Genomic DNA, 16,704 nt, shown 5'->3' on the forward strand with positions numbered 1-16,704 from the left:
CTCTCACCTCTTGGCTGGAGAGTTGGCAGCCAAGTCAGGCCCCATGACTCTAGACACAGGGGTGGAGCCTGGTGTGGACACTGGGGAGGGCTTGACAAAAGTGACCACTTACAGCCCTGGGCCTCAGCTCCTGGACTCCTGGCCGGAAGGTCCTACTTCCTGTGACCTTGGGGGCTTTAACAGGACAGGGTCCAGGGCCCTGAGACTCTTCCAGCCTTTTCCCTGAATCGCTCCTCCCTTGTCGCTTCTACCCCGCCCTCTACTGTCCTAAGCCGCTTCCTGGGCCGGGGCTGATTGGCTTTTTCCTGCCTCAGTTGGGGGAGGAGGGTGTCGCAGCCCTGGTCGCCTTCGGGGGACATGGAGCCCAGAAGGGCGGTGCCTGGGGCGCATGGCTGCGGGCCTCGGGTGGCCGCGGGATCGGGGACAGCCGCGGAGCTCGTGTACCACCTAGCGGGGGCCCTGGGCGCTGAGCTGCAGGAGCTGGCGCGCCGCTTCGGGCCGGAGGCCGCAGCCGGACTCGTGCCACTGGTGGTGCAGGCGCTGGAGCTCCTGGAAAAGGCGGCCGTGGGGCCCACCCCGGACTCGGTAAGTCACGGCGCCCTTCCCCAGCCGCCCGCCTGGGCCAGCGGGGGCTGACCTTAACAGCGCGGCCTCCCCAGCTGCAGGTATCCGCGCAGCAGGCGGAACTCGAGCTGCGGCGGCTGCGAGAAGAGAACGAGCGCCTCCGCAGAGAGCTGCGCTCTGGACCACAGGGTGAGTGCGGGCCTGCGGAGCTCCGTGGTCGGGGCGGCTCAGGACTCCCCCTCTCGCGGGCCCGCCGCTGAGAACGCCGCTTCCTCAGAGGAGCGCGCTCTGCTGCGGCAGCTCAAGGAGGTGACCGACCGCCAGCGGGACGAACTCCGGGCGTACAACCGCGACCTGCTGCAGCGCAGCCAGGAGACCGAGGCGGTGAGGGCGGGGCGGGGCAACGTGCGGGGGGCGGGGCCCTGCAGGCCCTCAGGCGCCCCGCCCACCAGTCCCTTGGCTCCGCTCACAGTTGCAGGAGCAGCTGCAGCGCCTCCTGCTGGTGAATGCGGAGTTGCGGCAGAAATTGGCCGCGGTACAAACCCAGCTACGCGCCGCGCGGGACCGCGAGAGCGAACGAGAGCAGCGGCGCGAAGCGGCCGTGGAGCCGCCTCCAGAGCCGGTGCAGGGCCAGGCCGCGGGCCCCGGGTGCGAACAGAGGCGGGAGTCCGAGCGGGCGGCCGCGGGCACAAGAGCCCCGGGGACCCCCGAGGACCCGGTGAGTGCCCAGTGAGGGACCGGTCCGGCTCTCGGTGGGCACTCGGGAAAGTTTTGCTGTGCTGCGTAGCAGGGCCAACAGGCTAGCTAGAAGGTGGTTACGAGTGTGCGCCCCCAGCCGGCCTCCGCCCCTACTCTCAGCCAGAGCCCCGGCCTGGCACCCATGGTAGCGCCCTGGCCTCCCGAGGCTCCCTGCCAGTCCTCTCGCGTCCCTGTCCAACCGAGGCGCCCCCTGACCAAGCCTGTCCTTCCACAGGCGGATGCCCCACTGCCGCCAGGGCTCCCCGCCAAGGCAGGGCAGTGCAGCTTCAGTCGAGAGGAGGTTCAGCAGATCCTTCAGGAGCGGAATGAGCTCAAAGCCAACGTGTTCCTGCTGAAGGAGGAGCTGGCCTACTTTCAGCGGTGAGGGCGCTGGGCAGGGCCCGGAGGCTCGGGGGCGCCAGGAGCACCTGTTCCCTGGCCTCGGTTCACCCGCCTCATTCTTTGAGTGGTTGATACGTCCACGGTGTCGTGTGCCAGGCACCATGCTGGGCACTGGAGGACGTGAGTCACATAGTCCCTGCCCTCCTGGATCTTCTTCCACACGGGGGAGGGCCAGTGCTGAGGGTCAGCAGCAGCGGCTGTCAGGGAAGTACTCCCAGGAGGGGTGACACCTAAGCTCAGGGGCAGAGGAGTTAGCAAGGCAGAGTGTTCCCAAAAGGGGGAACAACATGCACAGGTACTTGAGTCGAGACCTATTCTTAGCATCCCCACCGCTTTGTCTCTGCCCTTCCTCCTCCTCCGTAGGGAGCTGCTCACAGACCACCGGGTCCCTGGGCTTCTGCTCGAAGCCATGAAGGTAGCTGTCAAAAAGCAGCGGAAGAAGATTAAGGCCAAAATGTTAGGGACTCCAGAGGAAGCAGAGAGCAGGTAAGTCCTGGCCTCCATTCCCACTGAGCCTAGTCACCTTCTGAACCCATTGCCTCAGACTGTGCTTGTCACCTAGCTTAGCCACCTCTGGAACCTGCTAACCTGGCCTGGTCACCCCACCTCCCCAAGCCTGCCGTGCTGAACCCACCGCCTTCTCACTGGATCACAGCTGCTCCCACCTGCCCTGTTTGCTGCACATCCTGACTCTGCTTCTTCACAGTCGGTTTTCGGTTTCTTTGGTTTCTTGTCTTGGCTGCATCTGTTTGTTCTCAGGCAGGTAAAGGTAAGGCCGTAGCTGCAGGCCTGTCCACGGCCTGCTATGTATCTGGCTAGAAAAGAAAAGCCTCAAGATGTCCTCTGTCTGCCCAGATTTTCCTTCTCTCCAGCTTTCTTTTTTTAACTTTTTATTTTATGTTGGCGTATCGTGGATTAACAGTGTTGTGTGACAGTTTCAGGCGTACAGCAAAGTGATTCAGTTTCCTTCACTCCAGCTTTGGGGGCCCCAAGGTCGCTCTGTCCTCCCCTTCCTGCTCCTGGGGGCTGCACAGAAGGCTGAACATAGCGGACTCCCCTTGGCCCTCAGGGCCTTGATAAAGGACCCTCACGTCTTCTCTCCTCTCTTCACTCTTCTCTGCCTCAGTGATGATGAGGATGGCTCATGGCTCCTGCTCTCCAGCGATAAGGGAGACCATTCTGAACCCCCAGCCCCTGAGTCCAGAATACAGAGTTTGTATGTTGACGAAGGGAAGGACGAATGTGGTAGGGGTGGAGGGTGGAGGGGCCCATCTTCCCTCCTGCTGCCCCAAGCAAGTAGCATGCCCATCCCCTCTTGCTCCTCTGGTGGCCCCTTTACCGCCCCCTGTCTCATGCTGCCCTTTCTTGCTCTGGGTCCCCTTTTTACAGCACCCTCTGCTGCCCTCAGCCCCTGTCCTTGACCTCCCTGGCAGCCAGGCTCAAAACACCTCTTGGTCTCCCCCCAGCTTTGGCCAGTGGTATCGGGGTGAAGCAGAGGCCCCTGGGACTGAGACCAGCAGTGTGGCTCCCAGCCAGCTACAAGGAGGAGAGGAGACCCTGCAGCCACCCCACCAGGAGCCGGTGGGCAGGCCGACAGCCCCCGACTCTTGACGGGTCCTGCTGTGCTCTCAATGAACATCTTTGTCTGGAGTCTCAGCTGCCCCAGAGGCCTGACTTTGGAGTCTGTCTGTGGTTGGATGTGTGACCTCAAAGGACCAGGCTCCCTCCTTCCCTGCCCTCCTCCCTGGCTCTTCTCTAATCCTGGTCCGAGTCTGATGGGAGCTCAGCCTACTTTCTTTCCTATCAGTTCAGTTCAGTTGCTCAGTGGTGACCGACTCTTTGCAACCCCATGGACTGCAGCACACCAGGCCTCCCTGTCCATCCCAGAGTTTACTCAAACTTATGTCCATTGAGTCAGTGATGCCATCCAACCATCTCATCCTCTCTTGTCCCCTTCTCCTCCTGCCTTCAATCTTTCGCAGCATTAGGGTCTTTTCCGATGAGTAAGTTCTTCCCATCAGGTGGTCAAATTATTGGAGTTTCAGCTTCAGCATCAGTCCTTCCAATGAACACCCAGGACTGATCTCCTTTAGGTTGGACTGGTTGGATCTCCTTGCAGTCCAGGGGACTCTCACGAGTCTTGTCCAACACCACAGTTCAAAAGCATCAATTCTTTATTTTCCAACTCTCACATCCATATATGACTACTGGAAAAACCATAGCTTTGACTAGATGGACCTTTGTTGGCAAAGTAATGTCTCTGCTTTTTAATATGCTGTCCTTCCTATACCTCTGTGCCAAGCCTTGGGGGCCAGATAGAAGTGCTGCTTCTCTGAGTTTCAGTTTCCCCGTCTGTGAAATGGAGAGCTAACTGCCCTCCTCCCAGCTGTTTGTACAGATGGCCTAAGCTGTTGGAATAAAGCAACTGCCCGTGATAGCCAGAAACAGCTCCACGTCTGTCTGCCGGTGATCCGCCCCTGCCCAGCTCTGCCAGGATGGCCCCTTGGTTGTCACTGGTGGGGGGGCCTTCTCCCCTCTCCGACTTTCCTTGGGGAATGTGATCTAATGGATTCCCATGGCTCACCCGCTCGCCTGTCCTGGGATCCGGGACTTACAGCCTCATCTTCCTGCCTGCTCCAGATTCAGACCAGCCCAGAAGCCTCTACTCAGCCCTCACCATTGGCCTTCCCTTTTCCTTTCACTATTCTGGTGTCTGCATCTCAGCGCCTGCCCACTGTCTCAGGGAGGTGCCTCATGGCAGCCCGCCCCTCTAGCCTGGTTTCCTCAGGAAAAGCCTGGGGAGGAAGTAGGAAGGGGGTTGGGCGCTGTGGGGGCCAGACTGACCCAAGCCCTCCCGCTGCACTGGCCGCCATGGGGCCGGGGCTGCTGTTCCCTCTGTTGCTGCTCGAGGCTCTGGGGGCCCCAGGGTCTGAGCTGGACGCCGGGGGGCGGCACGTCTGCAAGGCCAGCAGGTGGGTCTTGTGGGAGTCTGATGAGGGGGGAAGAGGACATGAAGAAAGAGGGGCTAAAGCAGGAGGGGCTCGGGGACAGCCTGGAAGCGGTGGGATGGCTAGGGACAGAGCGGAAAGGGTTTGCGGACGTGGGGCTGTGAAACCTTGGCCAGCCCTACCAGATGGGGCTGAGGCCAGTGACAGTGATCCACCTGCAGGGCCAGGCTGCCCCCCCAGCTGACCCCTCTCTGCCCCACAGTCCCTCTGCTGAGCTCCAGTGCTGCCCAGGCTGGAGGCGGAAAGATCGAGAATGCACCATCCGTGAGTAGCCAGGATGGTCCCACCCACCCCACCCCACCCGCCACTGGAGGATAAAGGAGGACAGAGCCCAGTGACCCTTCCTTCCTACCCACCCTGGGGTCTGTTTGCCCTCCTGAGCCCTTGTGCCAGGGTCCCTCCTGTGACCCAACCCCCCGCCCCTGAGGAAATAGCCCTTGAGGGAGGCAGGGGCGGCGGGAGCCAGTGAGAGGGACAGAGTGTCCCCTGGCCACACCCCTGTCCTTCCAACCTGGGTGGGGTGTTTTTCAGCCATCTGCGAGGGGCTGGATGCCTGCCGGGAAGACGAGGTATGTGTGAAACCAGGCCTCTGTCGGTGCAAACCTGGATTCTTCGGAGCCCAGTGCAACTCCCGTGAGTCCTGAGTGTCTCCTGAAGGATAAAGGGGCCGGACAGGACTGGGGGAGAGGGGAGGTGAAGCAGGTAGCAAAGTAATCTTACAAGAGCAGGGCCAGAGTCCCTCCAAGCTTTGCTGAGGAAACTGAGGTCCGGAGACAGGAAGTGACGCACTCCCAGGGATGCCCTGAGTCATCTGGTTTCTACGCCATCCTCAAAGTCCTCCCACAGGTTCAGTTCTGGGCTGTTCATCTTCCCTTTCAACTTTCTGAAAGATGCTGGAGATTCCGGTCAACTGCAAAATGAATGCGCTCTCAGTCTCATACACCTTATGCCAGTCTGGAGAGTGACTGGAGTGTCCACCTTCTCTGGCACAAAGAGGGACTTGGCAAAGTGGTTGGTGGGCAGATTAGCCAGAGGGTAGCCAGCCGCCACGGGTTGGGGTTGAGAGGAGACGCTGAGGGTGTGTGGCTACCCCAAGGGCAGCCTCCAGGCCTGGAGAGACACAGTTGGGGGTGGGGGGAACCCAAAGAGAGGGAGGAGGGGCCCGAATGCAGGCCCACCCACTTCGTGTGGCTCTAGACCGGCCCCTTTCCCACTCTTAAGTGTGTTCAGGAATGTGGAAGTGGGAGGCTGGCCAGTGCTTAAGGAGCCTTATGGTTCAGAGTCGGGGGCAGGAAGTGAGCTGTGCCCCAGGGGGACAGGCTGTCCCGGGCTCTTGGAGGGTCCCTCCTGGCACACAAGGGGGCGTGCGGCGAGCATCCGTGCCCGGCCCCGAGCCCGCTGACCCTCTTCCGTCCCCCCTTGCCCTGTCGCAGGCTGCCCGGGCCAGTACTGGGGCCCCGACTGCAGGGAGGTCTGCGCCTGCCACCCGCACGGCCAGTGCGAACCGGCCACCGGCGTGTGCCACTGCCAACCTGACCGCTGGGGCGACCGCTGCGAGTTTCCGTGCGCCTGCGGTCCCCACGGCCGCTGCAACCCCGAGACCGGCGCGTGCCGCTGCGAGCCCGGCTGGTGGTCGCCCACGTGCCGCCGCCCGTGCCAGTGCAACCCCGCGGCGGCGCGGTGCGATCAGGCCACCGGCTCCTGCCTGTGCGAGCCAGGCTGGTGGGGCCGCCGCTGCAGCTTCCGCTGCGCCTGCCACGGCTCGCCGTGCGCGCAGGAGTCGGGCCGCTGCGCCTGCCGGCCGGGCTGGTGGGGCCCCGAGTGCCGACAGCCGTGCGAGTGCGTGCGCGGCCGCTGCAGCGCCGTCTCCGGCCAGTGCTCCTGCCCGCCCGGCTTCCAAGGCGTGCGTTGCGAGCTGCCCTGCCCCGCCGGCCAGTACGGGCTCCGGTGCCGCGACAGGTGAGCCAGGGTGAGAAGGGAGGGAGGAGGGCGTGCGAAGGAACAGGAGAGAATGAGAGGGGAGGCCGGGGCGCTGGGAGAAGGTTGCGCAGAAACAGACAAGGGTGGGGTGAAAGAGGGCAAAGAGACCCTCGGTGCCCCTAAGTCCCCCTCGCCCACCACTTTCATGTGTTTCAGTCAGTCAGTTCAGTCGCTCAGTCGTGTCCGACTCTTTGCGACCCCATGAATCGCAGCACGCCAGGCCTCCCTGTCCATCACCATCTCTGGAGTTCACTCAAACTTAAGTTCATCGGGTCAGTGATGCCATCCAGCCATCTCATCCTCTGTCGTCCCCTTCTCCTCCTGCCCCCAATCCCTCCCAGCATCAGAGTCTTTTCCAATGAGTCAACTCTTCCCATGAGGTGGCCAAAGTACTGGAGTTTCAGCTTTAGCATCATTCCTTCCAAAGAACATCCAGGGCTGATCTCCTTTAGAATGGACTGGTTGGATCTCCTTGCAGTCCAAGGGATTCTCAAGAGTCTTCTCCAACACCACAGTTCAAAAGCATCATTTCTTCGGCACCCAGCTTTCTTCACAGTCCAATTCTCACATCCGTACATGACCACTGGAAAAACCATAGCCTTGACTAGACGGACCTTTGTTGGCAAAGTAATGTCTCTGCTTTTCAATGTGCTATCTAGGTAGGTTCATCTGGTTACTGTTAAACAGAATACTCCTAGCAAGCCATAGAAATAGGACAAAAGAAACATAACGAATCGCGTGGCAAAAGGACTATTGCAGGGTCTCTCTGCCACTCAGGGTCTTTCAAACTTTGACCAGGTCCACCCACTTTAAGAAACGTTTTACATTCCATCATATATGTATTCAATTCAATTCAGTCGCTCAGTCGTGTCCGACTCTTGGCAACCCCATGGACTGCAGCAGGCCAGGCCTCCCTGTACATCACCAATTCCCAGAGCTTGCTCGAACTCATGTCCATGGAGTCGGTGATGACATCCAACCATCTCATCCACTGTCATCCCCTTCTCCTCCTGCCTTCAATCTTCCCCAGCATCAGGGTCTTTTCCAGTGAGTCAGTTCTTCGCATCAGGTGGCCCAAGGCTTGGAGCTTTAGCTTCAGCCTCAGTCTTTCCAGTGACTATTCAGGACTGATTTCCTTTAGGACTGAGGGTCTCTCAAGAGTCTTCTCCAACACCACAATTCAGAAGCATCAATTCTTCGGTTCTCAGCTTTCTTTATGGTCCATTTATTTGTTTATTTATACATATGATATACATATATATCATACATGTATATGATGGGCAATATATAAACTGAAGTAAAAAAATTAAGCTGACAACACACACACACACACGCATATATATACACCCAAATGTTTTCTGTTCTCCCTTTTTTAATTCTGGTCAGGATCTGTTAAATTGATTTTATGAACTCCCCTTCTCCCACTAACGAGTCTGATCCAAGCGCATGATCCTAGATAATTAAGTCTCTGGAGGGAGAAAGTTCAAATAAGGATGAAGGCGATATTAAGATAAGATAAGCCTTAGTGGAAAAGTTGTTAAAAGGGTAGATCCTGAGAGTTCTCGTCACAAGGGGAAAAAAAAAAAAAAAAACTTTATTTTTTGGTATCCATATGAGATGATGGGTGTTCACTAGACTTTTCATGGTAATCATTTCACACTATATATATGAAGTCATTATGCTGCACACTTTGAATTCATAATAGTGCTGTATGTCAATGATAACCCAGTAAACCTTAAAAAAATCTAAAGATAAAATGCTAGTGGTGAAAACCTGCACTTGATGCCTTTTTATAAAGCACAAAATGGGAAAGGAGCTAAACTAGTGAGGCCTGTTCATGCCAGACCTCTGAGGTGGCAAGGGTGGAAGGGAAGAAGGGGAAGGGGGAGGAAGGAAACCCTGGGCAGAAGGGAGGCAGAGCTTGGGGTGGTAACTTGGTTTCCCTGGCTGGGCTGGGAACTCCTGGGGACCCTGGGATCCAGCGAAGGATGGGGCTCAGAATGGGGAGGTGGTTAGGAAAGGGCTGGAATCCTACTAGAGCCTCAGAGATAGTCTGTCCAGCCTCTTTGTTGTACAACATGGGGAAACTGAGGCTCAGACCTGCCTGAATGGCCCTGCTGGAACCAAGATGCTCTCTAGACCCTGGAGGCCTGGGTGGGTGCGACATCCGTCCACCTCCCAGGGCTCCCTGGACTCCTTCTCTTCCCAGCTGTGGCCACTGCAAGCAGAATAAGCCGTGCTCTGCAGACACAGGCAGCTGCGAGGCCTGCAAGCCGGGCTGGAACGGGACCCAGTGCCACCAGCCCTGCCCTCCTGGCACCTTTGGCGAGAACTGTAGCCAGCAGTGCCCCCACTGCCGGCTTGGAGAGGCCTGTCAGCCAGACACTGGTCACTGTCAGCGCTGTGAGCCTGGCTGGCGGGGGCCCAGGTGAGGGGCCAGCTGCTCAGGGAGAGGTATACCTTCCTTCTAAATGCTTGCCCCAGCTGCTCCCTCTTGGAAAGCTGCCCCCTCTTCCAAGCATATAGTCACACAACCCCATGGGGCCCACCTCTGGGTGAAAACTAAGGCAGGAAACATGGGTGATGATGGGGCCCTGGGCAGGCCCCCCACTACTCAGGCTTCCCACCCTTATCTCCCTCCAGGGATCTATAGTCTGTCACCTATTGGGTCTGACCTCAGATTCAAGGCCCTGCTTGCACCTGAGCTTCACTGCTGAATGTGTAGACGCTTGGGTCTCTAAATCTAGAAGTATGGGGTAAGATAGGTGGGGCCCTGCGGGGGAGGTCAGGCTGGCCTTGCTCTCCATTCTGAGTCTCCCCTCACCTCAGGTGTGAAGACCCCTGCCTGATTGGCACCTTTGGGGAGGGTTGCGGCTCTACCTGCCCCACCTGTGTCCAGGGGGCCTGTGATGCTGTGACAGGGGAGTGTGTCTGCAACGCTGGCTACTGGGGGCCCAGGTGAGGACTGGGAGGAGGAGGGGCCTAGGTCAGGCCTCTGTGCAGTCTGCTCCCTAAACTTCCCTGCCTGGGCTTCTCCACCGCCCACCCAGCATACTCATAACTAGGAAGGTATTCCTCTGGTTGTGGGGTCTGCATCTTCCAAAGGGGGCTCAGTAGTAGAAGTAGAACCAGCGCAGTCGTGTCTGACTCTGTGTGACCCCATGGACTGTATGTAGCCTGCCAGACCCCTCTGTCCATGGGATTTCCCAGGCAAGAACACTAGAGCAGGTTGCCATTTCCGTCTCCAAGGGATCTTCCCAACCCAGGGATCTCCTGCACCTCCTGCCTTGGCAGCAGATTCTTTGCCACTGAGCCACCTGGGGATGTCAGTGTCGCCAATGTCAGGTTCTCCCACCTGTGGGACAGAAGAGAGTATTAACTGGCAGAGATTTCATTTTACGGAGGAGAGGACCCAGGCCCAGAGAGTTAGGGCGGGGCTGGGCCTTGCCCAGACCTCTAAACTCGAGGAAGTCTGGATTCCACTGGCATCCTGCTTATTTCAATGATAGCGCCAAGTGGACATGGAATGAAGATCGTGAGAGGTGGACCCTGCCTGAGGCTTGCACCCTGGGGGGCCTGGGAGCCAGGAGGCAGTTTGTGGATGGTCTCTCTGGAAGATGGGCTTAGGAGCTAAGGGATTATTTTAAACACTGCCAGGGGTGGGGTGCTTAGAATGTGGCTCAGAGGTCAGAGGAGTCTGGCTGGGCATCCTTCAGGGGAAGTCTGTGTGGCAGGGGGTGGGGAGCAGTGCCCAGAAATCTACCTTCCCCTGCCCACCTCTATGCCTTCTCAGCCAGCCTCCCACTTATCTCCCCTGTCCCCCCAAAGCTGCAATACTTCGTGTCCATCTGGCTTCCATGGAAACAACTGCTCTGTTCCCTGCGAATGTCCAGAGGGAAACTGCGACCCTGTCTCTGGGGCCTGCCAGCTGGGTAAGCTGGAACAAAGAGTACAGGGTGAAGTAGCTGGGGGAAGGGTGGCCTTTGTTTTTTTTCGGCTGTACTGTGTGATATGTGGGATCTTAGTTCCCTGACCAGGGATCAAACCCACGCCCCATGCAGTGGAAGCTCGGAGTCTTAACCACTGGTCTGCCAGGGAAATCATGAAAGAATGGCCCTCGACACAGGCTCTGGGACTTCCTTACTTGCTAGAAAGGCTAAGCCCACTTCAGATATGCTCTCTCTACCTGAAATCTGTATGGGTGCTTTGGAGCTCCCCAAAGACAGGATAGAGCCCTGGTCCCCTGAGAAAACAGGCTAGCACGCAGGAAATGGGTACACAGGGCTGGACACTGGGGTGTCTCATCAGGCCTGAGAATTGGGGCAAGAGTTTGTGGAACGGGCCGTGGACCATCAGTAAGGGAAAGATCAGCAGGGAGGCTGGCTGGAGGAGGGGGCCTCCAAGCTGAGCTAAGTCTACATCTCTCAGAAGAAGGGGAGGGCCCCACAGGTGGGAGATTCTGGGGAGAAGGCAATGCAGAGCTAGAGAGGAGACATGATGTGCGGGAGACAAGAAGGCCCCGAATACGTGTCCATCGCCCACCCTCCCTAGGATCGCATAGTCAGGACGCCGCCCTCATCGCGGGCATCCTCGTTCCTCTGCTGCTGCTGCTCCTGGCCATCGCCTGCTGTGCCTGCTGCTGCTGGGCTGCCCGGCTGGACCCCAAGGACAGGTGAACACAGGCCCCTGTCTTCCCGACCCCACAGCTCAGGCCATGGGTGGAAGCAAGGTGGTATCTATGGTTTCCTTTCTGGGATGGAGATAGGCTGACCTTGTCACACATGTAGGTCAGAGGTAATGAGGTAGCTGGCCATGGCCGTGGCCTGGAGACACCAGGTCAGCCACCTGCCCTCCTCAGATGCTTCCAGGGGTGGGGGGTGTGGGGGAGCAGGCACCAGGCTGGCAGAAGGCAGAAGCAGCAGGATAGCTCTGGGCGGGGAGGCAAAGAGACGTGAAGGGAGAGTGCCGTGAAAGCCTGTGCAAGGCTTCAGCAGAGAGCGTGGTTTTCTGAGAAAAGGAGAGGCGAGGAGGGATTGAAGCTGGGGGGCTGCTGCGGGGAACACTCTTTGCACAAGAGCTTTGTTCCTTTATGAAACCTCTTCATACTTCTCGGCCCCTTGGAAGCTCAGAGCAGTGTGGACGGAGGTTTTGAGCAAGGCACTTGGGGACAGGGGATTTGCCTTCTTAATTCCCAGGAGGACACAGACCCAAGGTGACCCTGCTAGTCACTGGCCTGCATGAAGCCCGTGCCATTTTCTGGACTCTGTTTTGTCTGGTGTGCTGTTAGTTCACTCACTACCTCTTGAGCATGCCCCTCTTGTCTGTGGGGGCATCATCAGAGCAGCAGGCCTAGAAGGCCCTACCCTGGGGACCTAGTTCTCAGGGAAAAGGAGAAGCCCTTCACTCAGGAACCAGGACGCGTGCACAGTCTGTCTGAGGAATGGCAATGAGTGAAGCAGTTGCTTCCAGCTTGGGGGTGGGGACAAGGGGGAGCTTCCCAGAGGTTGTGTCACTTCCAGAAAGATCAGTGAGCTGGGGCTCAGCGAAGATGATAATCACACAGAGCTGCATTTGGGGGCAGTCCTCTGTGTAGGTGGTGCTATGCTGGGTCCTGAAAAACAGCTCTGATAGATAGGAGTCGTTGTCCCCATTTTACAAATGAGGAAGTTGAGGCCCAGAGAGGCTAAATCAGAGCCAGATTGGCCACCTTGTGACTCTGGAGCCATGCTGCCGTCTGTGTCAGGCCTGGATCTCGGGGTCAATCTCTCTCTCTCTCCAGATCTCGGTTTGGGTTTTACTCTGTAGTCACAGAGAGTAACTGAGGTAGACACGGTCACTTTGTCACATGAGCCGTGGAGTCAGAATGGTCCTGGCCCTTTTCTCCTGCCCTAGTCAGGGCTCTCCCACACTGACCACTCTCCCTTGCCCTCAGGCCGGTGAGAGATGGAACCGCCATGTCCAGGATGAAGCTGCGGGTCTGGGGGGCCCTGACCTCCAGCCTGGGCTCTGCGCTGCCCTGTGGTCCCCTGAGCAGCCACAAGCTTCCCTGGGTGACAGGTAAGTGGGTGCTGAAGGTCAAGGGTTGCCAAGGGTCAAGGTGTCCCCTCGGGTGCTGCACTTGACCTGGAGCCCCTCCCCCGCAGTCTCCCACCACGACCCGGAGATCCCCTTCAACCACAGCTTCATCGAGCCGCCCTCCGCTGGCTGGGCTTCGGACGACTCCTTCTCTTCGGATTCCGAGTCTGGAGAAGAGGATGAGGGTCCTGCCTATTGCGTGCCACCCCAAGAAGGTAGCCCCCAAACAGCCTCCTGCCCCTGAGCCAGCCTGCTCATCACACCCTCTTCTTTATTCCTTCAGCAGACGTGTAGCAGGCACCCACTCTGCCCATCACGGTTCTTGGCTGTGGGATGCAGTCGAGAACAAGAGAGATGTCTGCCCTGCGCAAGCGTATAGTCTACGAGACAGTGGGTGGTAGGACAGAGTGATACATGCTTTCATGGGGGCCATGCGAGTAGGTGCTCGTAATCCAGCATGTCAGGGGTGACAGGGGTCAGAGATGATGTCTCGGTGTTCGTGGTATTGGAGTTGAATCTGGCAGAATCAGTAGGAGTTAGCCCAGGGACAGGGAGAAATGGCAGTGACATTTCAGGAAGAGGGAACAGTGTACACAAAAGGCAGTAAGTAAGAAGGACATGGCCACGTGGCACCGAGAGAGTTTCAGCGTGGTTGGAGTGTGGCATTATCACAAAGTCGGGGAGAACAGTGGGAACAGAGGGTAGCGGCGGCAGCCTCTGCCTGAATAGCCCTTTCCCCAGGCTCTCTGCATCCTCACCCTCTCCCTTGCTCCATTTTGGGGGCCTCCCAAAAGATGCTGAGCTGGGTAAGTAAGATGGATTGGGGAGCCCAGCCCAGCTTCAGTCAAGCACTTCTGTCTCCTCTGCCAGGGATGGTCCCTGCGGTCCCAGCGGAATCCTCAGAGGCCAGCCTGGCTGGAGGTCCCTTCCCTCCCCCTGAGGATGCCTCCACGCCGTTTGCCATCCCGCGCACTTCCAGCCTCGCTAGGGCCAAGCGGCCATCAGTCTCCTTTGCTGAAGGCACCAAGTTCGCACCACAGAGTCGCCGAGGCTCCGGGGAGCTGTCCAGCCCTCTCCGAAAGCCCAAGAGGCTCTCCCGGGGGACCCAGCCAGGTCCTGAAAGCCAGGAGACTGAGGAGTCCACAGGCCCTCAAGTGGAAACAGATGGGGCCCCTCCTGGTACTGCCAGCCCCAGGGATTCAGCTGTTGGTCGCCGCCGGCTCCCACTTGGTGGCCGGACAGTGGCTGAGCGTGTGGAAGCCATCGAGGGCAGTGTCCAGGAAAGCTCAGGCTCTGTCACCACGATCTACATGTTGGCAGGGACACCCCGGGGACCTGAGGGCCCCGTCCGGTCTGTCCTCCGCCGTTTTGGTAGCTTCCAGAAAGGCCAGGCAGAACCCAAGGTCAAGAGTGCCATTCCCAAGCCTCCACGTCGGGCCCTGAGTCGGAACAAGGACAGCCCCAGGCTAGACTCTGGCTCTGCCAATCAGAGCCCCAGCTCAGCCATGAAGGAGGAGCTGACTGGGGCCTTGGAGTCTTCAGGGACTGGGTCAGAGGAAGGGGCCAGGAGCCTGGGGGGCGGCATCAAGAGCTCAGAGGGTGGCCAGGAGCTGGCCCCTGAGGATGGCTCCCTAGTACAGGATCCCCAGAAGGTGGCTGACAAGGAAGGGCAGGAAGAGCCCCAGTATGAAAATGTCGTACCCATCTCTGGGCCACTGGAACCCTGAGGATCTTGAATTTCATGAGTGGGAAGATGGTGGATGGGGCTTAGGCCTCAGATTGCCCCTATCAGATTGTTTTGTGCTGGGAAAAGATCCCAGGGCCAGAAAGACATGCCCCCTTGCACTTTCACTGGGAAATGTCAGTGCTGGAGGCCAGGTGGCTCTGGGTCCTAGCCGAGCTCTGGGAGTGGGTCTGGAAGGCCTGGGCAGAGACCCCACCGAATGGGGTCAGGAACAGGGAAGAGATGACTGCAGGGACTTTTTCTCTGTTGTCCTGGGCTCTGTTTAGCCCCAGTCTCTTCTTTCCTTCATTTGCAAGACATTTTTCTGAAATGGGAAACAACCACACTGTTGGATGATAAAAGATTAAAGAGATATTCCTTATGAAAGGTTCCTAAACAACCAACTAAATCAGGTTGTGTAAGAATATGGGAGCTTGTTCATGCTATCCTGTTACATGTAAATCATGTTTCCTTTTTTACAAATTTCATTCCTTTTGGCCTCAGAATACATGTTTAGAATTCTTCCATTTTGTGTTTATTTTGTGACTGTTTTATAGACTTAAAAAAAAAGACGTGAGGGGGACTTCCCTGGTGGTCCAGTGGTTCCGCCTTGCAATGCAGGGGACTCGGGTTCCATTCCTGGTCAGAGACCTATAAGATCCCACATCCTTCAGAGCAACAAAGCCCTCGGACCACAACTAGAGAGCCAGAATGCAGCAACTACTGAAGCCTGCCCACTCTGGATTCCATGTGCTGCTACTAAGACCTGACATAACCGAATAAATAAATATTCTTTAAAGAAATAAAAAAGATGGATGTGCGTAAAAAACATTTGAGAGGAAGGCATCACACGGCATTTTTCTCCGGGAGATGAGAGTGCGGCAGATATTTTCTTAAATTTACACATAATTTCCAAATTTCCTACATTCTTTTTTACTTCTCTCACTAGGTTGAATTTTTAAAATTATAACAAGCAACATTGTTTGTTAAAAAGTACTGGGCTTCCCTAGTGGTTCAGTGGTAAAGAATCTGCCTGCAAAGGCAGGAGACACGAGTTCGGTCACTGGTCTGGGAAGTGCCACGTGCTGCAGAGCAAAGCCCACGTGCCCTAGAGCCTGTGCTCCCCAACAAGAGAAGCCCCCGCAACGAGAAGCTCGCGCACAGCACCTAGAGGAGCCCCTGCTCACCACTAGAGAAAAGCCTGTGCAGCACTGAAGATCTAGCACAGCCAAAGATAAATAAAAGTTTAAAAATAAATAAAAGGTACTAACATTATAGACACGTCTAGAGTAAAAATCAGATTTCCCTTCTCCTCAAGGGATTCTGTGGGATGAGGGAGGGGCCAGACTCAATTTTCATGGAATGCCTGTTGGTCTAGTCCTGAATTCTTTCCTCACATATTTGCATTGCCCAGACAGGAAACAAAGATCAAACCCCTCTGTCCCAGTGGGTAGAGAAGCTCAGGAACAGTTTAGGTGCTTCGTTTCAGATGCTTTTCTGCGCACATGAAAACAGAAGAGCGTCTCATTCTGCAGTTTGCTATTTTTCTTAACAATATATCCTGGCTATGTTTTGATGTTAGTTAATATAAAACTACTTCTTTTTATAAAAAATGGGATTCCATCATGGGGAAATAACACAGGTTATTTAAGCCATCCCCTACCTATGGGGATGTGGGTTGTTTCTAATTATTTTGATCCAATAAATGATGCAGTAGCCAACTTGGTCTACATTTCTTTTTGTATTAGTGCTGTTTTTTTTGTAGAAGAGATTCCTAGAAGTGGAATTGCTGGGTTATGGGGTAACAATATTAAATATTTGAGTATTTACTCCAAATGGCCCCCAAAAAAGGGCTGAATGGCTTTATGTTCTCATAAATTATATTGGTATCTGTTTCCCCATACCCAATCTGATAGGTTAGAGGTGGAATCTCATTATTATTTTAGCACACACACAAAAAATCTCTAAGGCAATAACATGTTAAAGCTTCTTAAAATGTCAAACTCGTTGTACAGATAAGTGTTTTGTTTTTGTGAGATTTTTTTTTTTTTTTTTTGGCCATGCCATGCAGCTTGTGGGTTAGTTCCCCATCCAGGGACTGAACCTGGGCCCTCAGCCGTGAAAGCATGAAGTCCTAAGCACTGAACCACCAGGGAATTCCCCAGATAAAAGTTTTTTATTTGAGGTTTTTAACTCAAAAAAATGCTATTTTGA

The 16,704-nt window shown here is 56.3% G+C and overlaps 2 protein-coding genes across 7 annotated transcripts; both read left to right on the top strand.

Annotated features, from left to right (window-relative positions):
- Nucleotides 1-109: 109 nt before the first annotated feature.
- On the top strand, nucleotides 110-4,153 carry RILP (Rab interacting lysosomal protein). 4 transcript variants are annotated; one of them, XR_011468030.1, is made up of 9 exons: nucleotides 110-585; nucleotides 660-753; nucleotides 842-948; nucleotides 1,037-1,282; nucleotides 1,538-1,683; nucleotides 2,068-2,190; nucleotides 2,267-2,473; nucleotides 2,640-2,920; nucleotides 3,171-3,230. XR_011468030.1 is itself a non-coding variant. In XM_070390269.1 (8 exons), the coding sequence occupies exons 1-8, from the start codon at nucleotides 358-360 to the stop codon at nucleotides 3,313-3,315; spliced, it is 1,179 nt and encodes a 392-aa protein (XP_070246370.1). In that variant the 5' UTR covers nucleotides 116-357; the 3' UTR covers nucleotides 3,316-4,153. The 4 variants fall into 4 exon arrangements, 1 of the variants encoding a protein (XP_070246370.1); XR_011468031.1 differs by having other exon boundaries at nucleotides 2,682-2,920; XR_011468032.1 differs by having other exon boundaries at nucleotides 2,831-2,920; nucleotides 3,171-3,217.
- SCARF1 (scavenger receptor class F member 1) lies at nucleotides 3,332-15,015 on the top strand. Of its 3 annotated transcripts, none has more exons than XM_070390261.1 (11): nucleotides 3,332-4,676; nucleotides 4,915-4,976; nucleotides 5,244-5,345; nucleotides 6,146-6,671; nucleotides 8,902-9,120; nucleotides 9,522-9,650; nucleotides 10,521-10,624; nucleotides 11,244-11,364; nucleotides 12,625-12,749; nucleotides 12,873-12,982; nucleotides 13,638-14,344. In XM_070390261.1, the coding sequence occupies exons 1-11, from the start codon at nucleotides 4,270-4,272 to the stop codon at nucleotides 14,208-14,210; spliced, it is 2,478 nt and encodes an 825-aa protein (XP_070246362.1). In that variant the 5' UTR covers nucleotides 3,332-4,269; the 3' UTR covers nucleotides 14,211-14,344. The 3 variants fall into 3 exon arrangements, with proteins under 3 accessions (XP_070246362.1, XP_070246361.1, XP_070246360.1); XM_070390259.1 differs by having other exon boundaries at nucleotides 3,335-4,676; nucleotides 12,836-12,982; nucleotides 13,638-15,015; XM_070390260.1 differs by lacking the exon at nucleotides 9,522-9,650 and having other exon boundaries at nucleotides 3,334-4,676; nucleotides 12,836-12,982; nucleotides 13,638-15,015.
- The last annotated feature ends 1,689 nt before the right edge of the window (nucleotides 15,016-16,704 follow it).

This window comes from Bos mutus, chromosome 19 (genome assembly GCF_027580195.1).
Source record: "Bos mutus isolate GX-2022 chromosome 19, NWIPB_WYAK_1.1, whole genome shotgun sequence".
NCBI classification, from domain to species: Eukaryota; Metazoa; Chordata; class Mammalia; order Artiodactyla; family Bovidae; genus Bos; species Bos mutus.

What these genes read in the sequence shown, in the direction of transcription:
- SCARF1 (XM_070390259.1), top strand. Translation starts at nt 4,270, where the DNA reads ATGGATTCCCATGGCTCACCCGCTCGCCTGTCCTGGGATCCGGGACTT. An exon ending in AGATCGAGAATGCACCATCC is followed by an intron (nt 4,977 to 5,243) that starts GTGAGTAGCCAG and finishes GGTGTTTTTCAG; the next exon opens with CCATCTGCGAGGGGCTGGAT. An exon ending in CAAGCTTCCCTGGGTGACAG is followed by an intron (nt 12,750 to 12,835) that starts GTAAGTGGGTGC and finishes CCTCCCCCGCAG; the next exon opens with TCTCCCACCACGACCCGGAG.
- RILP (XM_070390269.1), top strand. Translation starts at nt 358, where the DNA reads ATGGAGCCCAGAAGGGCGGTGCCTGGGGCGCATGGCTGCGGGCCTCGG. An exon ending in GCAGCCAGGAGACCGAGGCG is followed by an intron (nt 949 to 1,036) that starts GTGAGGGCGGGG and finishes CTCCGCTCACAG; the next exon opens with TTGCAGGAGCAGCTGCAGCG. An exon ending in GAGCTGGCCTACTTTCAGCG is followed by an intron (nt 1,684 to 2,067) that starts GTGAGGGCGCTG and finishes CCTCCTCCGTAG; the next exon opens with GGAGCTGCTCACAGACCACC.